We start from the raw sequence: 23,544 nt of genomic DNA, 5'->3' as shown, positions 1-23,544 counted from the left end.
GACTCTAAGTATAATTATAACACCAAAGACAAATTGTTGCTAATATTTATGAGGTGAAGCTTCTGATTTGTACTTGTCTGAATGCAATACATGTCCTTGTAACGAGAATTTACTATATCTGTTGGCTCCAACCATTTTTTTTTGGTCATTTTCCTCAGATTTTCAAACATAAATAACCTCATTTGTCTTTTAAGATTTGTTCATTTACAAGTGATATCATACATACTGACAAAAAAGACAGATTATTCCTCGAAGTTGTTCATTCATAAGTGATAGTATACATACCAAAAGAACAAGCATGATCTGAAATAAGATCCCGGATGTAGACAGCAATCAATCAATAACAAGTATTCCACCTTCCTAGCTCGATTGATGGCGGTACCATAGGAAGGAAATAAGTCATGAACAACTTGACTTTATCAAATCCTTGAAGAATCTTATAGGCTATTGAGACCAAACCAAACGTATGTATAAATACGTAGACAGAAAATTTCCACACAGTATATTCAAGCTGAAGACTACTTAACTGCAATTTACATTACCATATTGAAGTCTGTACAGCCAATCTCCGTTAAAAATGGAAAAGTTTGGTGTCATGTGCATGGTTCTATTTGGCATTGTTGTGTCCCTGCAATCAGGTAATGTAATATTTCTTTAAACTTCGGATACCACTCAGTTCAGTGAAATAAGGTGTTTATAAGGTGAATATTTTGCTGTTAACATTCTCTTTTAATCATGCTAATATTTACTTTCATTCAAGCAATATATTAAGACTGTTGTAAATAAATAAATAAAAAATAAAACTAAATAAATTAACATTTATTTATACGTTTATTTACTCACATATCAGTATTTATTCATTTAATCACTACTTAATTATTTTGAATAGCTATTTATTTTTCTATCCTAATATATATATATATATATATATATATATATATATATATATATATATATATATATATATATATATATATATATATATATATCCTTTTAATGTATTTATATATCACTCAAACGAGTTCATTGCATATTTATTTCCTGTGTACTTTATTGTTCTTTCTTTTCCTTTCCTTTTTTCGTTTTGTTTGTTATTTGTCATGTAAATAATGTGTTTCGACGAATTGACGTTATTAAAATTTTCAAACTGTTTGTGCAACTTTTCGTACATTTTCTTGGTTATATGTCTATATTTATAGCAAACGGCATTGAATGTTACGAATGTGGATTTTCGGACAACAGATGCAAAGACACGTTTGATAAAAATGCCGGAGTCTCCAAGATCCCGTGTGAAGGACTCTGTACCAAAGGAAAGAACAAAAGTTCTGGAGGTTTGTAACAGATATTTGATTCTAGATATGCGTGTGTTATACTTTTGAAAATCTGGACAGCTTTCCACAATAGCGGTGTGAATGTCTTACGTCCTCAGACCCATTTTATGCACAGAAAACAGGCTCTGTGAAAATTTTCCTTCAAAGAAAATTCATCCAATTACGGTATATTGCAATGCGATCTCTCTCGTTGAATTAGATAACAAAAAATCATTTGATCACAGGGAACAGATACGTTTATGATGTTGTGTTGATAAATTGATGTACATGTAGAATACAAATCATATGATTTTCATCAAGGGTCTGTCATATATCTCAGCTTTTACATCGAGTGTTTTGTATAACTGATGCACTTTGTTTGGGGTGGGGTTGGTGTTATTGTTTTGCTTGTTTGTTTTGGGTGTGGCTCCATGAATGCACTCAATATAGACAATTTCTCTGGGGAACATATAGTACCCTTATTTTTGTTTATTTCAGACTCAACGAGTAGGAAATGACATTAAATGCCATACGTTCTATGTTCTGTAATTTAAGCGGATGTCTTTCCATTACAATGCCTTCATAGAAGTTAATAGAATATAATCTTAAACATCATGCGATTTAAAATTACAACATTTGAATCGACCCTACTTTATGTTTCTTATATCATTGCGTATTACCAATGAGGGCTATTAATAGTTCTACGTATTGATCTTGACAAGCAAACATGCCAGTAAACAATAGCAGGGCCAACAGCCTGTAACCAATAGTAGACCGACAGCCTGTAAACAATAGCAGGGCCAACAGCCTGTAAACAATAGCAGGGCCAACAGTCTGTAAACAATAGCAGGGACAACAGCCTGTAAACAATAACAGGGCCGACAGTCTGTAAACAATAGCAGGGACAACAGCCTGTAACCAATAGCAGGGCCAACAGTCTGTAAACAATAACAGGGCCAACAGTCTGTAAACAATAACAGGGCCGACAGTCTGTAAACAATAGCAGGGCCAACAGCCTGTAACCAACAGCAGGGCCAACAGTCTGTAAACAATAACAGGGCCGACAGCCTGTAAACAATAGAAGGGCCAACAGCTGTCCCTATATGTGAGTGTGTATCAAGTACGGGTGAGCACTTGGGAGCACAAATAGATATGCTCCCACATAATAAGCTAAATTATACGGAACATGCAGTAAATTTACGCTTGGATAACTCAGAAAACACTGACTGGATTTAGATCAAATTTAAATTTAGCTTTTTTTTAACTGAAGAATAAAGTTTTAACATTTAACATCGTTATCAATGACGGCACCACTAGTAAGGACTATCAAGAATAAATTATGATTGGCTGGACTTAGGACCCATTTAGATGAATGAAACTATTAACTGACTCAAAAAAGGTTATAGTAAATGTCCTAATGTTGCATAGTAATTAATCCTACGTACTCGACTATAATATGAGGAATGTATAGTAGCTCTGAACTAAATTGACATAAAAACTCAAATTTGGGGGAAAATTTCTTTGATTTAATGCAAAGTGCCCTCAACATTTCATAACTCTTGATACATTAGCAGATCTTTCTTTGTGCATTGCTTATAGTAAAATAACAGTCAAATATTGTCTCAGTAAAAAGTCGCAATCTTGAGAAACGCTTGCAACAACAGATTAGTGTTTGCGTTTGATTTTGCAATAAGTACGTGTTATTAGCTGAGCACAGAAAAATAGTGGGCACAAGGTCATTTGGCACGGAAGGCCCACGCTTGAGAAGGCATACTACTCCACATGCACTCTGCGACATAGCCGCTAAATTAGCGATCTGCTATGTGTCGATTTACTATCCAGATTTGGATTTTATCTCTACGCCGACCAACTTAGATGTCACGTCTGTATGCAAAGAGCAGCAAATTAGTTCCAAACACACCATTACTTTGTGAGTTTTCATGACTTATTGAAGTGAGTCTAATATATATTTTGAAAGTAATTTTAAACTAAGCATAATTCTTTCCTCCCAAAAAGTACATTAATATGTGTTTTTGCAAAGAGTAAAATAACCGATACTTACTGGAGTACTTCCGTTGTCAAATCTTCATTTTCGGATGTGCGACGTTTTGCACGATGTTAAGGTACTCTTCAAATTCGGAAGTAAGTAAATCTCTTCTGTAATCCGCAATCCTATAATGCCTGAAATAGTTGTCATCAGTTTTGAAAACACTGGAACTTGTGAAGTTTACTCCACGTGAACGAGGGCTCAATAATTTATAATACTCAGTCAATAACCATGTTAGTATTTGCCTAAAACAAGCATATTAATTAGTGTTATGGTATGGAAATAACACAGATGAAACAAAAACAAAGAATGGTTTCCACGTTCTATTGAGCATTTGTACAGGTTGTTTATGTTGTGAATGCAAACTGAACACCGCGCTGATACACGCTGCTTACTCCTACGGTATTGCGAGTACATGGGGTATTTCTTATTCAGTCTGTACAACTAGGTTTGTTAAAGAAAAAGGAATGTTATGTACCAACGAAACACAACAAAATATTAATATTAGGAAACATTTCACAATACATCAATGAAAATTGAAGATACTATTATGAAACGGTGAGCCAGAAAAACTCCGTTCAAGATTTTTGCTGTGATTGTGTCAATGTTGCTGGCGAAACTGCCTGTGGCAGATCCAGCGAGCCGGAAGAATTCTTCCGTGTATGTCTTATATTATTATCTATGTGTTTGTGTGTTTAGAGGGGAGGGGGGGCTAGATAGGAAGATAATTATCTGACGCACACACACACACACACACACACACACACACATATATATATATATATATATATATATATATATATATATATATATATATATATATATATATATATATATTATACTCGTCATTCATTAACTGTCTAACCTGATTAACCTTTTGGATTTCAGCTGTCATACGAGGCTGTCTTCCTGGTGTGGCATCTCAGAATAAATGCGAGGATCAAACTATCGATGGAGTCAAAGTTAAAGTTTGCATGTGCAGTGGTAACCTTTGCAATGGAGTACTTAAGATGGGAGGGTCTTTCGTTGTCATGATGTCATCGATTGTCATCTACCTTGGCCTGTTCTGAATTAAACAAATCAACAGTACAAACTTTTTGTGTTAGAATGTTTATGTCTGGAAACAAATATTTCTTCCATGATGATCTGTTTGCAAAATAAATACATAATAGCGATGGGGTGGTATGTATTGTCATTGTCAGTAAAGTTAATTGCTTATAAAATTTACTTTGTCTTTTCTGTTAAATTTTCACCTATATATTACAATTCTTTCCAAACCTAAACGACTTTTTATATTTAGTCATAGTTGTCTTCTTTTGTATATAACTTGTGTCATGCTTACAGAGACACGGCCTTTTATGAGATAACCATCAAATGAGAAGAGTTTAATATTCCCAAGACTCCCGTCCCTGGAATGGTTTAAAAAAGCAAACTTTACAATTATGGTGGTATAATTTTAATAGCCCAGCTTAGGACATGAAGTTATTACGTGAGGGTACCTGATGTATTATGCAACGAATTTGGATTACGACCCCTGGATCACTGACATAAAAAGAGGGAGCAGGATTAAATGAGTATTTAATAACTCGCGTGATGAGTTGGCCTGATTAACAATGACACAATGGAAGTTGCCAAGGTAGATAGTTAAAAAGTACTAGAGGTGAATGGTAAACTATAGCCATTATCGCTCAGTAAGCAACTCTGCTGTCTGGCGATGTACTGCCCACCTTGGGATATTATCCAAACGCTGACCAACTCAGAGGTCAAGTATGTAGTTCTAAACACGTATCCCACTTAATTTGTTCATTTTCATGGCTTACTTAAACCAGTCATCCCTTGGAATTAATTAAAACTAAGCACAATTCATTCAAAAACAGTGTGTTAATATGTGTTTTTACTGCCGATGCTTATTGGAGCACTTCCACTGTCAAATCTTCATTTTCGGAGTGCGTAGTTTTTGCACCTTGTAAAGCTCTGCAGTCTTGGAGGTATGTAAATCTTATTTGTAGTCTGCAATCACATAATGCTTAAATAGAAGAGATCAGATTTGAGAAAACACCGGAACGTGTGAAGTTTGGTGAACGGTATTAACGGTATACCGGTTTTCCTCAGTATTTGTTTCCGGTGGTAGATACAACGGTACTTTTTCACTGTAACGGCATCGGTAATTTCTGTCAGTACAGAATTACGGAAATTATTGTTGCTACTAATTTAATGACTTAAGATGACGCTCTACAGTTTCGTATTTTGTACAGGTTTAGAATTTTAAAGTAAAAGAATTTCCCCGGGTTTCTTCACTGGCTATACTGGCTATTTAAAAAAGACCTTGTATATCTTAGGTATTGTTCCAAGAACCTTTAATTCCATTTATTTTGGTGCATGCTTGATGGGTGTAACTTGGGTTATAGAGTATACAGCTTGCCCTTACTTCAGAAAAAAAAAAAACTGCTAGCTCCACTTGGTCATTTTCACTTCCTGGAATTTAGAGGTAAATTGTATATTAAAAAGAGCCGATAACTGTTTAACATTTTATATATTTGGTAATTTATCCATTGCACTTTCAGAAGCTGATATTGTCTAGTTTAGCAAAATTTATTTTCCCAATTTTAATATGTGCTAAAGATGGTGTACTTTATACTAATTCAGGGTGATTTTTTAGCACAAGGGAGCGTCATTTTAGTTAGCACTGTACTTAGATCATGTACAATTTCCATAAGTACAATATCCAAAGAAATGTCAGCCACATTACGTCAAAGTAGCATAAAGGTATGCCAATATTCTCTCCACTGTGCATGTTTCAAAGGCAAACAACTTCACCTTACATATGTCACTCTCTCAAAGTACATAATAACTGGTGAGCGCCCCCCATTAAAAGCCTGTCTTTTTTTTTTTTACAAAATAGTTGCAAATTATTTTTTTTACAAAAAGGATGCATTCGTCACAAATTCATTTCGAATATTACAAATATAATTCTATTTATGAAACTCAAATTACATTTTTGACACGTGTCACTTATGTCAATATGGCAGCCGAATGAAATGATGTGATAGATATTCGGACCACAACCTACTTTTGAAAAAATTTCAAATAAACAAAGAAAAACAAAATGCAGTTGTTTTTAGTTACTTGCTAAGTTAATGTGTTAAGTACAAGAGGTGAGAGAGTCGGATTTTTTTATCAATTTTTCAGTCATATTGCTACGATGTCTGCAGTGTGGCAGTTTATAGTGATGCCTAGTACTATGGCATCATGCCGCACACTTGTAGCATGATGTCCCACCCAGTCACATTATCCTGACACCGGGTCGACCAGTCCTAACACTAACCTCTTAATGCTGAGCGCCAAGCGAGGCAGCTGTTAGTACCATTTTTGTAAGTCTTTGGTTTGACTCCACCGGGGTTCGAACCCGCGACTTCACGCATCCGAGGCGGACGCTCAAACTACTTAGGCCACCAGAGAGGTGTATTAAAAAAATTTATTCCTTTATAAGACCGCGAATCATCGTAAGATGTTCAGGGGAGCAGTTGTTTTCTCTGAACTGTACCTTATTTCACTACTCCACAAAATATTTTGTTTCTCGTGTCATGAGTCATTGTGCTCTCTCTCTCTCTCTCTCTCTCTCTCTCTCTGATAAGTATCTTGCCTGGATGTTAACATCCCGCTCAAAGCTTCCCAGCCTATTACATCAATAGCGTAGCTAGTAAACTGTAGGTTATGTCTAAACTTCCCATTAGTATTGTTACATGCCAAGGGTTCTTACTTGACCGAGCGGTTGTCATAAGTGTACCCCAACTTTCCAAAGACTTCCATGCAACTTCAGTTGTAAATTAGAAAGCCCGACGTGTCCTTTCTATACTTAATTTTTACTCTAATTAATGCAAGACCACAGATAAAACAACCTGCCAAATATCTATCAACCGCATATCTACATGGTTTATCTTCATCAGGTTTCCGTACCTCAGCCGTTCACGCCTTAGAAAATATACGATTACCCCCTAACACTGGGAACTATTTTAACTCCGCCACCTTAGGCCAGTCATTGTATGCTTTCCAGGCACATTTCGCCATTATAACTGCAACGTATTTGCCGAGTCCCTTCTTATTTATTCCTTTGTGTATTTACCGGTTTCCTACCGTAAATATTGCCACTGCAGTCACATCACCACTGTACACCACTAGATTTTAATATGGACTATCTTACGACAGGGACATTCATTCGGTTTTGGCCTGTATTCACTACTAGTGAACCATGGTATCATGGAAACTCACTAACACTTCACTCCGTGACGTTTGTTCCTTGTAATTGGCTAATTATTTCGGGCTAGGAATATTTCCATTGCGCCGATTTCCAATAATCACTCTAGTAATCACACAAATCTAAGAATTCCTTAAACGGGGCGCTATAACCAAATGCGCATACTCCAAATTTATTACAGTATCAATAAGATCCATAATGTCAGCACAATGTCTTTAACAGGGTGTCACCTATAATGTAAGCTTAATCATTCCACATTAGTTACAGTTTTCCGATGACCAAATGTGCAACAATTAACATATAGAAACTTCATCTGCTATAAGGTACTAGCTATTTTATTTTGTTGTGGGGTGGAGAATTATCGTGCAAACCGAGATATTTTATTTCCTTTTATCTCAAGATAATTAATTTCTTTCAAATAATATAATGGATATAATTTGAGGTTATTTTTCTATAAATGGAAGCAAGATATTGTTTTCAGGTATTTGAGAGCCGGAAAATGTGTCCAAAAAAAAAAAAAAAAAATAACAGGCCCCTGGCCCAGAAAAGGTAAGTGTTGGTCCCTAATATAACTGCGGTATACCATGATACGTAAATCGGAATGTTCCAAAAAACATCGATACAAAATGGTCTTCTTACCCAGCTCTACCAAGTACATACTTTGATACTGACCAATCAAAGTATATCTTAATACTAATACACATCTTAAAGGTTTGATTTATAATTACAGTATTATTACTATATAGAAGTAGTATTTCTTACATCATAACTATCTTTATTTCTCATAAATCTGAGAGAGAGAGAGAGAGAGAGAGAGAGAGAGAGAGTAGTTCTCATTATGGTTGTAATACGTAGTCTGTGCTTTTCCCTTTGTCTCTATGGTAGTATTTTGTTGTTCTGACAAACGATGCCTAAATATATCGTACTCAGTTAGTGTCATGTATATATTTTTCATATACATGAGAGTGTTGTATACAGTAACTATTCTCTCTCACCACCTTAAGTTATACAGTTGCATAGTGTCTATCACCATATCACACCGCTCCTGGAAGTTGTGCCTAAAATTAGGGTAAGAAACGCATTTTCTAAATGTATCCATTCCAACCACATCTATTTCTGAAAGATTTTCATGTAACCGGATGCTTGAGATGCCCAAAAGACGTTCTTTTCGATTGCCTATTTCATCCACGCATGTGCACTGGAGCGAAAATGGATTTCTTTTTTTTTTTTTTGGGAGGGGGTGCATATTAGACCCAAGATTTTCATGTCCTGTCCCCCATTTTACTCAAAATCTGAAACCTATCATGCTTTTGCAAAGATCAAGCCGTCCGTGTGCAGTTCAAGGTATCACGGTACCAATTGTTTTTCCATATACCTCAATGCTAATGTTTTGTGAAATAAATATACTTTCTATCCTACTTGAGCAGGCATGTCACACACTGTCATAGAGAACAATGCTAGATTCTCAATTTGACAATGTCATAACCAGGTACTCTATTGTATTTAAGAGAGATAACTCTACTGGAACTAGACAGTGGTAAGAGTTATCTAGTCACAACAAGCACATTTTCAGCCATGTGTACCATATTTTCAAAAAATCATAAAAAATACAAAATATGACCTAGATAGAAATTAACACGAACTCACATGTTGCCAAGAGGCTCAACTTTTTTTTAAAGCCAAACAGAAAATACAACTCTTACATAATGCACCAATCACAGCTAGTGTTGTTCTTTAATTCTGAATACAATGTTCCCAGTAGTTAATGGGGACACCCTAGGGACAATGGGACTTACCATTAAAAAACACATTGGGACACTTTGGGGACAATGGAAATTTAACATGGGAAAAATTGCTTGGACACTCTAGGGACAAGGGGAATTAACATGGGAATCTATTTTGGGTCAGTCTAGGGACAAGGGAAATTTAACATGGGAGAAAAAAAGCAATTCTAGGGACAAGGGGAATTGAACATGGGATTTTTTTTGTTTTTTTTTTAAAAATTAAAAAATTAAATAAAATAAAATAAAATCAAAATTAAAAAAAAAATTAAAAAAATGGGGTTGGCAATTGAAAGTCTATCTCTTTTCGAGAAATGTGGGTGGCCCTGAAAAGGGCCTTTGGGTTTATGTTAATATGCCCTTAACATAAAGGGCATCTGCAACATCTTCTTCGTCTTAGGCTTCGTCTAATGGTAGGTCCATAGACTAACACTCTTTTCAGGCATCCTTGCCTCTCCACGTAAATCCTACGTATCCACAGACTGGTGTCTGTCCTATGGATAACTGTCCATTTGGATCGGACATACATGGGTATATCCGTCCTGAACATCATAGTTGACACAAGGGTGGAAGAGTGTACGTCGGTCCACATGTTGAGGCGCCGAGAACAGGTGAATCAATGCAGTGAACTGCGCTTATTTATAAGGGCAGAAAGCATTGAAACGGATTGAGTTCATTCACCAATCCAAACACGCGTTACAAAATTCAGTTAGCCCGCATCCAATCCGAAGAGAGCACTCTGTGACGTCACGTGGTCTATATAGATTCGCTAGCGCCTGTGTGCAGTCAATCTATGCGACAGTGATTCAACATGACGGAAACTCAGAAAACGATCAGTTGGGGTGCACCAGCAGTGGAGACCGCCCAAGGGAACCCGGACTTACTTTCAGAAGAGGTAAATTGGGATTTTGTGGATTTTCTTACCTCGCAAGAATTTGTTCCGGAACTTTCGCCACCTTCTCCTTCATTACCGCACGTGGAGAATTTTAGACAGAGACAGAGAGAAGAATTGGAGAAATTTATACAACAGCAAAAGGAAGCGGAACAAGCTTTTCTCCTACAGCAACAACAGCAAGAAGAAGAGGTAAGAAAAAAACAAGAAGAAGAAGAAGTAACAACAAAGAAACAAGGGTGTGAAAATCAAACGGTCACGGTACTGTTAGACGTTTTAGCGGAGTTAAGAAGTCTGAAACAAATGTATCAGACTTCTTTATTACGACCGAAGAGAATGCGACCTTCCCGAGCTAAACACGCCAACCCTGTGACTAAGCCTACCGTACCACCTTTAGTGATTTCAACCAAATCATCATCATCATCATCAACAGTACGCAGTCCAGAAGTAGGCCTCGGCCGTGGCAAAGGCTTAAGACAGTTAAAGTTGATTGCTTAAACTCACCCCTACACCAATAACCAAAGGCCCTTTTCAGGGCCACCCACATTCCTCGAAAAGAGATAAACTTTCAATTGCCAATAACTCAAAAAAATAACCATTTTACCCCTATAGTACGTGTCTGTGTATGAGTGCGTGAGTGTACGTTCTTATTTTAAAATCAAAACCCAAAGACACTTACCTTTTTATACCTAATTTATTCTTTTATCAATATTTACAATCCAATTCACAATTCACAACAGAGCACTTTAAAAAGTTCATTCACTTCTTCTGTCTCATTGTTTAGTCTCTCTGTTGTTTGAATTTCTTCACCGTCACAGTCTTTTCCTCCTCTTCCTCCTCACTTTCATCCCTTCTTCTTTTCTTCTCCTGTTTTTATTTCTTTACCTGGCTGCTTTCTTCCTCTGAAGAATCCTTCTCTTCTTCTGAAGAATCCCTCTTTTCTTTTGACTCCTCTTGTTTCTTTTTTGGGAAATCTGGAGACCAATGTCCTTTTTCTTGACAATAATAACAGGTATCTTGACTTTTGTCTTTTCTAACCCCTTTTTTTCTATTTTGACGGTCTGGACACTCTGAAGACCAATGCCCTTTCTTCTGACAGATATAGCAAGTATCTTCACTTTTATCTCGAAAGGAAGGAGAGTAGTCCGTCGGCTGGTCTGAAGAGAATTTTCTAATGACCCCTCGTAAAGCTCTGATGAAACGTTCCATCTGGGTAGTCTCTTCCATCGTTGTGCTCGGTTTGAGAGTGAAATGAATAGTGAAAGGACAAGACAAACACCCTTTTATATACGCTGGTCTGCCATGACTATAAATTAGTCCATGGTGTTTAAACTTGAGTCATTTGACGTTTTTCACTCAAGATGAAACGATCCAATTCATTTGAGAAGAAAGAAGAAGAAAGTAAGAGGCAGAAACGTGATCTATCGCCTCGTACCAGAGCTGAAGTCTTGGCACAAATTCATGCCAGTGATTTTGAAGAGGACATGAGTGAACCAGAATCCAAACCCTCTAAACAAAGTTCACCACCCTTAGTTAACCCTGAAAAATATTATTCCATTCGAGATCCAAAAGCGCTCCTCTAGAAAATTTAGAACCACGGCTTACAAATACACGGTGAAGTTTAAAGATTTCAAGTCCGAAATACAGTTGGAGAAAGTAGAAGGGTTCATCACCGGGGTGTGGGATTCTTTACTCACCACACTCAAGCGACAATGTCAACCCAAAGAAGACGATCGCTTGAGACTTTCCATACAACACGACTGTTTGAAATCCTCTGTTTGGATCGAGTTTAGCACCCCTGCAGAATTGACCGCTTCCAAAGTCATGGACAAAATTCAACACGTACAACAATCCAATGACCAGTTTGACATCACCGATGGTAAAGCCACACTGGACATGACCCACATCTCTCCTCCTCAAGGGACTGGACGCAAAAAGATGTTATTGGTGGACGAGCTTCGCAGCACCAAAACAAGTCTCGTCCAAATTCACAACCCTCAAGACCAGATGTGTTTAGCCAGGGCTATCGTGGTGGGACGAACCTATGCCAACAAAAACGACACGGTAGAATGGAAAAGAGCCTGGGAGAATATTCGAAAATCGGACCGAGCCAAACAACGAAGTGAAGCAGAACTCCTGTTGCAACAAGCCGACTTGCCCAAAAACACACCCTGCGGCATTCCTGAAATGCAAAAATTGCAAGATGTCCTAGCTCCACGCTACACCTTGAAAGTGCACCCTCAAGAAATGCGTGGGCCTCTGTTGTTTCGAGGGAAAGACTTTAAGGATGGAAAATACATTCACGTCTATCATCACGATGACCATTTTGATACCATTACCACTATCACCGGATTCCTGGGATACGGTTATTATTGTGAGAAATGTGACTATGGCTATAAAAAGCGAGAGCAACACAAACATTGCGGATGGAAATGCTCAAGATGTTTGGCCTCTCCACCCTGTCTGAACGAAGGGCAAAAACCAGTGCATTGTCCAGCTTGTCAGCTCACGTTTGTCAGTCCTACCTGTTACCAACAACATCTGAAGACGCAAGGTTCACAGCAGAAATGTGCTTGTCAACTGCTGAGATTGTGCCCTACGTTTGGACAAGGTCTACGTACCAATAGTACCAAGGCACACGTATGTTCAGGAAAGAAAAAATGTCACATTTGTCACCACATCGTGGACTTGGAACACCAATGCTACGTGCAAAAATACCAACCCCAACAAGAGAAAGAGGATGGACACAAGAAGAAAGGCAATTTCATCTTTTGCGATTTCGAATGCATGCAAGAGACCGGCATTCACATTCCTAATTTCTGCGTGGCTCATCGAGCGTGCGAGAAGCACATTCAAGAACCTATCTTCAGTCATTGCCCTCACTGCAGCAAGATTCCAGGAGGGCGTGAAAAAATCTTTCGGGGACCGAACACGCTAGTCGATTTTGCCCAATGGGTCTTAGGCCCCATCGACAAGACGTGGAGCCAAGAGGACATCGAACGTTACGGAGATTGTCATTGTCATGCCACAGTGATGGCTCACAATTTCTCCGGATACGATGGACAGTTTCTTTTGAGATACTATACGGAACAAGGCACCGAACGTCCTAAAGTCACTTTGAACAGAGCCAAAATCATTTTCATGCAAGTGGGACAAGTGCAGTTTAAAGATTCGATGAGTTACTTAGCCATGCCTTTGAGTCGAATGCCTAAAACATTTGGAATGACAGAAATGGCTAAAGGGTACTTTCCACACTTTTTCAATACGGAAGCCAATCAGCACGCCGTTCTACCCCATTTGCCTGAGGCTCACTATTACGACCCCGACAACATGCGTACCGAACAACGAGAAGCTTTCTACGCTTGGTACCAGGCTCACGCCTCCGACCCTTTCGACTTTCAGGAAGAAATGCTAAAGTATTGTCGTTCCGACGTGGACATTTTACGACGTTGCTGTGGAAAATTTCGAGAACTGTTCATGGAACACGGAGGGGTCGATCCTTTGAAAGAAGCTTGCACCATTGCTAAAGCGTGTTAATTAGCGTACCGGCAACGATTCATGCCTGAAAACACCGTAGCTGTCATCAGTCCTCAAACGACCAACTATGTCAAACGTCAATACTCGGTCAAATCCCTACGCTGGTTACATTACTTGTGCGACAAGGAAGACAAATGGATTCAGCATGCCCGCAACGGAGGGGGCGAAAAGACCATCGGAACGCATTCGGTCGATGGCTGGGACTTAGAAAACCCCAAGATCGTGTACGAGTTTAACGGTTGCTTATTTCACGGATGTCCCGTCTGTTACCCTGACCGTGGCACTAAAAATCAGTTTTTACAACGAACCATGGAAGACTTGTACCAGGACACTTGTCAGCGACGCCTAAAGTTAGAACAGGAAGGATACCAAGTGGTGGAAATGTGGGAAAGCGAATACGATCACCGTTTGAAAACTGATCCCGAATTTAAACGCTTCGTGGAAAGTTACCAGTTCATGGACCCGCTGAACCCGAGGGATAGTTTGTACGGAGGAAGGACCAATGCCACCTGTTTGCTGTACCAAGCCGACGAAGAGAAAGGAGAAGAAATGAAATACTTGGACGTGTGTTCGCTGTATCCCTACGTGTGCAAATATTGTCGCTTTCCTGCAGGGCACCCACAGTTGTTGACGGAACACATCGACCTGAAAAACATTCGACAATACGAAGGCTTGATCAAGTGCAAATTTTTGCCTCCCAAGGACTTGTACCATCCCGTCTTACCTCACCATTGCCAAGGCAAACTGATGTTTCCCTTGTGCCGTACTTGTGCCGAAACGTGTAACCAAGACCAACCTTGTCAGCACACACAGGAAGAACGGGCTTTGACGGGAACCTGGGTCAGCGTAGAATTGTTCAAAGCTCTGGACATGGGATACCAACTGTTAGAAGTGTACGAAATTTGCCACTTTCCCAAGACACAACAATATCACAAGGGTGACCCCACTCAGAAAGGCATTTTCGCCGACTACGTGGATGCCTTTTTGAAACTGAAGCAAGAAGCCAGCGGCTATCCTTCCTGGTGTCACACTCCCGAAGACCAAATAAAATTCAAAGAGAAATACTGGGCACAAGAAGGCATTACTTTAGATCACATCGAGAAAAACGAAGGCAGGCGATTGTTTGCCAAAGTGATGCTAAATTGCTTGTGGGGTAAAATGGCACAACGACCGTGTTTACCCAAGACGGAATATTTGACAGAACCTTCCCGCTACTTTCAGATGATTCACGACAAAACCAAATACATGAAACACGTGGACGTCGTTCGTGAGGATTTGATCTTGGTCAATTACGAAGAAGATCTGGACTTTGTACAAGACGACCCTTTTTGGAAATGTCATCATTGCGGCTTACGTGACAGCCCATGCTCGCTTAAAATTGTACGAAGCTTTAGAACTGTTAGGGGAACGCGTCCTGTACTTTGACACGGACAGTTGCATTTACATCCATCACTCGAGTCAACAGCACCCTGACATCGAAGGAGACCGTTTAGGAGCCTGGACAGACGAGCATCCCGACGACAAGATTCTAAATTTCGTCAGTGGCGGTCCATAAAATTACGGCTACGAATACCGGGACAAACAAGGAGAAGTGCACACGAAGTGTAAAGTGAAAGGATTGACTCTGAATTATCGTACCAGTCGAGTGGTGAACTTTGGGGTATTGAAAGAAGCCTTGCAATCTGGAGAGGATGAACACTTTAAAGTGACCACCTATCAACCCAACAAGATTGTACGTTAACCCACTCACCACATCGTCAGTCGACCCTTGGAAAAAGTCTATCAAATCGTGTACCAGAAGCGAGTGCTACTTCCCAATCATTTCCCCTTACCGTATGGACACGTCGGTATTGGTCTGTATATAAAAAGGAACCCTAGGCAAGATCGATAGTTCATTGTGACTACCAAGAACAAGCGAACAAGATGTATACTTTCAGAGAAACACAAAACAAGTTTTGAAAGGCACAATTCAAGTTTGGGGGCTCTGAAGTGGAATGCGATTGTGAGCCTTGCGATGGGAATGATGCTGTACGCTGTGACCTTAGCGATGCCGTAAAGCATCATGGGAACTTTGTTCTCACTACCCCTATCATGGAAAGTGATGCTGTGCGTGTCAAACCTGAGGGATGCGAAAGCGATGCCGCTCGTCCTCTTGGACATTTTACTGGGTTTCGTTTTAAGGGTGGATGTTCACCTTCACGTCTATCTCCCTACGGATGTCATCCAGCCCTGAACAAACTCCTGCCCATGTCACCCAACCCTCATCGAAACGAACCTGTTAAAGACGAATATTCGTTTCGTGTGCGTTTGTCGGAATACTGCGACTTTGAAAATCGTCTTCAATCGTTCAAAGGAAAATGGCCTAAGTATCTGGGAGGACCGACCCCCGAAGAATTAGCCAGAGCCGGATTGTTCTACTTGGGCGAAGGAGATAAAGTCAAGTGCTTCAGTTGCGGTGTGTCACTTCACCGCTGGGAACCACAAGATTCGGCCTAAGTAGAACATGCTCGATGGTCACCGAATTGTCATTACTTACCCTTAGTGGGACCGAGACATTGAAGTAACTTACCATAATCTGTTTATGGATACTTTACAAGAGAACATTCGCACTTTGCCTGTGGAGTTGAGAGAAAGGATTTACCGAGAGCTGGTCAAAATACAAGTCAAACGTAAAGAACAATTGCATCCGTTACGTCACCGGTGTTTGAACCACTGGTACCTGAATGCTATACAAGGACTGATTCAGTTGAAAGTGTTCCATTGGACAGACATTGATCAACGATCCCCTAGTTTTAAAAAGGATTGGTTTGCTATTGATGATTCTATCTACTACATTGTAAACTTACTGCATCGAATTCCAGAGGAAAAGTTAACGAATTACCAACATCTTGCACACACTGTCAACTTAGGGAAAGAGGAAACTTTTGAACGAATTGTAATGTGTAAATTAGTAACTAAACGATTTAAATTCGACACTGAAGTAAAACCATGTCTGTGCAAACGGTACATTCTTGTGTCAGACAAAAGAGGATTTAGCATGACCTATTCATGGATACTTTGCTAGAGAACATTCGTGTTTTGCCTGTGGAGTTGAGAGAACGCATTTACCTAGAACTGATCAAAATACAAGAGAAACGCAAACGCAAAGTTATTCATCCGTTTTTAAATTATGCTCTGTTCCAAAGTATAAGAAGACTGATTATGAATGGATATTACATCAGGCACAAAGGTAAACGAGGCTATTGGCCACCACCCAAGGATTCCAAAAACAGTGTATATACTTATGGATACTTTACAAGAGAACATTTTGGGCTAGCCTGTGGAGTTGAGAGAACGCATTTACCGAGAGCTAGTCAAAATACAAGTCAAACGTAAAGAACAGTTGCATCCGTTACGTCACCAGATCTTTAACCACTGGTACCTGAATGGTATAAGAGGACTGATTCGTCAGAAATTGTTTCAATGGTCAGACCTTGTTGAACACTTTCAGTTAGTGACTGAACTAAACGTTCGTAATTTTGGTTACTTCGAGATTCACCTAGTGCAACGTATTGAGGAAGACGAGTTAAAGGATTACCAACATATTTTACATGGAATCTGCTTAGCGGAAGACGAAACATCTAGACAAACTCTGACGTTTCGATTACAGTATGCAAGATTTAGATTCCCTACTGGAGAACGAAGATGTCTAGTTAGAAATTACCTTTATTGCTTCCGAAACAAAGAGACTATAAAATCAGGCTGCCATGCCATGGCTTATGTCATATGTAATTGAACAGATTCCGTGGAAGGAACTCAATGACCATATTCAAACCGTGGATCATTACCATCGATTATTACAAGAACTGTATCCATTCAATTTGGGTCGGCAAGTGGTGTGTGTCTTAGTGACTTGTTTTCTGGGATTTTGTTTACCAGCCGATTCCTTGTGGACTCTTTACGAACAGTACTTACCACCCCAATGGCCTTAAATGGTCACGAAAGACTTCTTTTGCTCAAAGCCTTGCGTTTTCATCTGGATACTTCTCGACCTCTACGGGAAAAAAAGATTCGTCAACTTTTAGCTACCGAAGACGTGTATGACGATGTGTGTGTAGCTTGTGACTTACACCCCCATTGGACAGATGTCCGTGACTGGAAAAAAGGGGGTTTTGAGGCTTGGACTCAAGAAGTGGCCCAGTATGCAAGAGAGTTGTTGAAGGAAAAAAGTTACTTTTCAACCTGTGTTAGTGACAGTGCCAGAAGAACCCGTCACCCAGGACAGGATTGTCGTGGACATGCCTGAAAGACCCTTTCGGGAGAACACTTGTGTGACCTTACCCCCTATAGAACTGGTCAGACCATTACCCAAAACATGTTGTACAGACACTTGTGTTTTATTCCATGTTGATGGTTATCATGTGCCTTTTATCGTTGTACTTAAGCCTTTGGGTTTTATGTATTTTTGTCTTTCGTGTTCATGTTTAAAACATTCAATAAACGTGTCCTGAAAAAAGTATATAAACTCTTGTCATGTCTGTTTTCGTGTCACAAGTGACATTCCTAACACTATGGCTACCTCTGCTGTCTCTGCTCCCTCTTCCTCTACTGTCAAAGTCATCGACGAACACTTAGATCGTGCCAGTTGGGAGGCTCTGTATCTTCGCCATCCCTTTAACATGCTCATTGCTGGACCTAGCGGTTCAGGCAAAACCGAATTCGTCAAACGCTTGATCGAACATAAACATCATTTGATCGATCGACCACCTCAGCTCATCGTGTGGTGTTACAAAGAGTGGCAATCGGCGTACAGCCTCTTGCGAGAAAGTCAAGGCGATTCCATCGTGTTTGTGGAAGGCATTCCTGAAGAAGACGACGGCATCATATCTGACTCCCGTCAAACCCATTTGGTCATTTTTGACGACATGTTAGGAGAAGACGAAGAAGAAATTAAACTGTGGTTCACGCGCAAAGGGCATCATCGTAATGCCAGTGTCGTTTACATCACTCAAAATTTGTTTCAACAAAGTAAAGCCCATCGCACCATCAGTCTCAATGCGCATTACGTGGTCTTGTTTAAAAGCCCTCGAGATAAATCGCAAGTGCAAGTCTTAGCCAAACAGTTAGGGACGCCTTGGCTGACTCAGGCGTACGACGATGCCACTCAAACTCCACACGCCTATTTACTCGTCGATTTGAAACCTACGACCCCCGAGTATTTGCGATTTCGTACCCACTTGTTTCACCACTGGTGCCAAGACGGAGGGTCTGTCCTGTACACGTCTCCGTCCTCGACTTAACTTCATTCCACAAAAAATCTATAAAAACCTCAGACCCTTTTCGTCTGTCTCACACAACGTCAACATGACGTCCATTCAGTCGCATCTTCCCGTCAAATTGATTCGTGCCTTGTATGGCATCAGTCGAGGAAAAAAATCCACAAATACGGGCTCGTGTCTTAGAAGCTAGTCTCAAAGAAGTCTTGCGATGGTTCACGGTGACAGCACGTCAATTACTCCAAGGGATCATTCAGATTCCTCATCAAACCAAACGCCTTTTTGATCAAAACAAAGTCGCTTTGACCCAACTGGCCGATCCTCGCATCGATACTCAAACCAAAAAACAAATCATTTTGAAACCTGGAGGGAGCGGTACTCTAGGAGGGGTCATCATTCGCTCTCTCTTAAGATGGGATCCTAATGCTCCCAAACTTCTCCCCAAGAAAAAAGTCAAACGAAGCTCCAAGAAGAAGAAAAAGAGCCACGGTGTCAAGACCAAGTCCCCAAGGAGACCCGTGTCTCCAAGGACTTCTCCAGTGGCGGGACCCTCCTCTTACCAGTCACAAGCCCGGAAAAAGAAAAGAAGCTCCCAGAAAAAGAAACAGAGAAAAAGACCCCAGAAAAAGAAAAGTCCACAGAAGAAAACTAGTCGTAAGAGAGGCACTTCGGCCAGGACGCAACTTTACACTCGCAAACCACGACCTGCAAAGGCGGTTTCCGCGTCTCCGGTAGCCTCAGGTTCATTCACTTCCCCGTTGATGTCACCAAGAACTGAAGAGTACTTGGAGACGTTGATCACACCAAGAACATCTCCGTTGATAACAACAAGAACTTCCCCAGTGGCAGGTCCCTCCAATTTAGCGGCAGTGGCCGCTGCTTACAAAGTACCTTCTCCCAAAATCAAAGTCCAAGAAAGATCGGGCATGTTACAAAGTTTACTGGATTTGTCCAAGCAAGAACTGGATCGATTTAGTCCGTTGCGTACCCCTGTACGACGTGTCATGCCTGTCCTGAAGTTGATACGCCGTAAAGACAACCAGTGGCGACGCGTTCCAGTATAAAAAAGGCCTGTGACCAAGTCGGGGTATCAGTGTTTTTGCTGCTGAAGACTCAAAGATGTCACCCTCCAGAAAACATCCCTCTTCTAAACAGCCCCAAGGAAAGAAAAGAAAAGGACTGCCTCCTCGTTTAGTCAAACATGGGGACATGTTATCTGTCCTGTCCAAAGCTTCTCCACCTCTACGAAAAAAACTCATTCAATCAGCCTCCAAAGAGGTCATCGATACCATGTGCGAATGTTGTTTGAACGTCTTGAAAGGCACGATCCCTTTGTCCAAACACCAGAAACAATGCTTAGGCAAACTTCGTCACGTTCTTCGCCAACTGGTTCAAAAGAAAATTCCCATTCGTCAAAAGAAGATGTTGGTCCAACGTGGAGGCATTTTACCCCTCTTGTTAGGTCCATTGCTGAAAGGAGTCTTGGGAACCATGTTGGAAGGACTGGTGGGTGCAAGATAAAAAGGCCCTCGGAAGTCCCAAGATCTCAGAATCGACCCCTGACAACCCAATGGAAGGACGAAAACTAGCTTTAGTGCCTCACAAACGATGGATGGAATACCATCGTTGGCAAGAACAACGCACCCCGCATTGACCTCCCAATCCCAATTTGAGCGAGATGTCCCAGTTACAACACGAATTGCAATCATTGATGGATCGCCAAGATTTGTCCGAAACAGAAATATCGCAAAAGTACGGTCAACTCTTGCAACGACTGCAACTCTTTCACCAGAAAGCTTTAGACGAAACAGCTCTACCCACTCTGAAAGATTTTAAGACCTTAATGAAAAGTCCAGCACCATCATCACTATCACCACCACCACTACTACCATCCCCAGGGGTCACCAGAGATGCTACCCCACGAAGACCTGAGGAAGAAGAGATGCGAGAAGCGTTTCAAACACCGTCAGCAGCTCCCATTTCAAGTAAGCTTGCACATCCTTGTTGACCCCGTCCCCCACACCCCAACGAGAAGAAATGAAAGCTTGGGTTAAAAAGATGATGTCCACTCCTCCTTCGACAGAAGTGAAAAAGAAAGAAGGGAAACCAGAAGTGAAAATAGAAAAGAAGACCAAAGCCATTCAATTGCCACCTCCACCACCACTACCTTCGACTTCTACTCCCGTAGCCCATCGGACACGTAAATCCGTTTCCAAACCACCCTTTCGTCCCACCCAAAGTAGCATCACCGAAGAGTGGGTGACTTATTAACAAACAAAAAAATGGAGAAGGTGTTAGCCAGCATTTACTACGATCCCTCCCATCCTGAAGGTTACGCAGGAGTTCAAAAATTGTATCGTGCTGCCAAAACTCGACTGAAAAGTCTCCGTTTACCTCAAGTGCAACGATGGTTACAAGAACAAGCTACCTACACTTTACACAAACCCATTCGACGCAAGTTTGCCAGAAGTCGCACCCGAGTGAAAGGCATCGATCATCAATGGCAAGCCGATTTAGCCGATGTCTCTCATTTGGTCAGCTACAATCGTGGCTACAAATATCTGTTTTGTGTCATCGACGTCTTTTCCAAATTTGCCTGGGTCGTGCCCTTGACTTCCAAATCGAGCAGCGAGTTAGTGCGAGCCCTGCAACTGGTTTTGAAACAAAGCGGTCGTCACCCTCTTCGATGGCAAACGGACAAAGGTACCGAATTTCTGAACCAAGCTTTCCAAAAATAATTAAAGAAACGTGACATTCACTTTTTCACCACCGAGAATCCCGAAACCAAAGCCAGCATCGTGGAACGTTTTCAACGCACTTTGAAAGAACGCATGTGGAAATATTTTACGCATCACCACACTCTGAAGTACATCGACATCTTACCGCACCTGGTGCAAGCGTACAACCAATCTTACTATCGAAGCATTGGACGTGCCCCGCAAGAGGTGACTCTCGACAACGAAGTGTTGGTGTTTGAGCGCCTGTTTGGTATGTCCCCGACGAGGGCTGTCCCCAAGAAAAGTGGAGAGTTGACCGTAGGAGATTGGGTGCGCATTGGCAAAACCAAACGCACTTTCGACAAAGGTTACTTACCTAACTGGACGACCGAATTGTTTCGTGTCACTGGACGAGTGCATGGCCGTCATCCTGCCGTCTATAAATTGGAAGACATGAACGGAGAAGTGCTCAAAGGAACGTTTTATTTGCCCGAGTTACAAGGTGTCACCAAAAAAGAAGACGACGTGTACGACATCGAAAGCATTCTCGAAAGCAGAACCCGTAAAGTGGGCAAACGACGTGTCAAAGAAGTCAAAGTACGTTGGAAAGGATATCCGCCCAGTTTTGATTCTTGGATCGACGCTTCGCAAGTCATCGACTATGAAAAGAAGTGACCATCATGCCCATTTCACACAGACGCAGCTACGTCGACCACTCCTTCACCTAGTTCTTCTCTGCAAGATTTACAAAAACAACCTTTGTGGGTGTGGTGTGGAGAACGTGTGCCTAAAACGCAAATCGTCTTTTTCTGCCAAATCTTCGTGGTGTATTGTGTCATCGGGGCAGCCATCGCCAATTTGAGTTTGCAACAAGGAGACAAACAATTGTGGACCATTTTATTAAGCAGTTGCATCGGTTATCTGCTTCCCAATCCCTCCCTGAAATTATCCTCGAACGGGAACAACGGGAACCTTGTGTCCAGTGCCAGTGTCAGTCACCACTCGAACAACAACAACAATAACCCCATTTTGAGCGGAGACACGCCTCTGACGTCCAGTAACCCCTCGGACACCCACAGAACTCTGGAATTATGAGTCACCAAAACCAGTTTTACTTAACCTTACCCAGTGACAGTTCCATGGAGGTGTTTCCCAAGAACACGTTGTGCTGTTACACAGCCAAATTACCTCAGACCATCCCATTAGATCACGAAGCCCATTGGGAAGTGGCTTTAGTGGAAATCATTCACCCGACCCAAGTCCACAATGTCCTTCCCAATCAAAATTCTTTTACGGTGGAAGTTCATGACGAACAAATGCAACTGTACTTGGATACCCATAGCAAATATGACAAGAAAACCCCTAACACAAAAAATCCAAAGTGGACCGACTATCACTTGTTCATTTCCGCAGGCTCTTATTTTAGTGGTCAACATTTGGTCAGCACCATAGCCTCCAGGTTTAATGTCGTGTTTCTGAAATCTTTGGAGAGTGTCAATAAAAGTGTTACCCTGGAGTATCACAAAACAGCTCGTCGCTTCCTGATGAAATTTCCTGAGGGGCATTTCTTATTTTGTCCTGAATTGTTTGCCATGTTGGGCGGGGACATGGAGATGAGGAAGAAAGTAGAAAAAGAAAAAGGCGAATTACTAGTCATTTCTGACAACGAGTCTTTTGCCAAGTATTTTCGTACCCCGATAGAACTGAACCAAGGACTGAATTTGATGTTTGTGTACTCCGATGTGGTGAA

At 40.8% G+C, this 23,544-nt stretch overlaps 1 protein-coding gene across 1 annotated transcript; it reads left to right on the top strand.

The window, feature by feature from the left end:
• Positions 1–480: 480 nt before the first annotated feature.
• Positions 481–4,580, top strand: LOC149776047 (UPAR/Ly6 domain-containing protein rtv-like). The gene is made up of 3 exons (XM_089942269.1): positions 481–638; positions 1,200–1,331; positions 4,246–4,580. The coding sequence occupies exons 1-3, from the start codon at positions 578–580 to the stop codon at positions 4,425–4,427; spliced, it is 375 nt and encodes a 124-aa protein (XP_089798395.1). The 5' UTR covers positions 481–577; the 3' UTR covers positions 4,428–4,580.
• Positions 4,581–23,544: the final 18,964 nt, after the last annotated feature.

Source organism: Sinohyriopsis cumingii, chromosome 18 (assembly GCF_028554795.1).
Source record: "Sinohyriopsis cumingii isolate HCF-2022 chromosome 18, ASM2855479v2, whole genome shotgun sequence".
In the NCBI taxonomy this organism is placed as follows: Eukaryota; Metazoa; Mollusca; class Bivalvia; order Unionida; family Unionidae; genus Sinohyriopsis; species Sinohyriopsis cumingii.
Note: the sequence above shows the minus strand (reverse complement) of the source record. Positions and strands in the feature narration are given on the sequence as shown.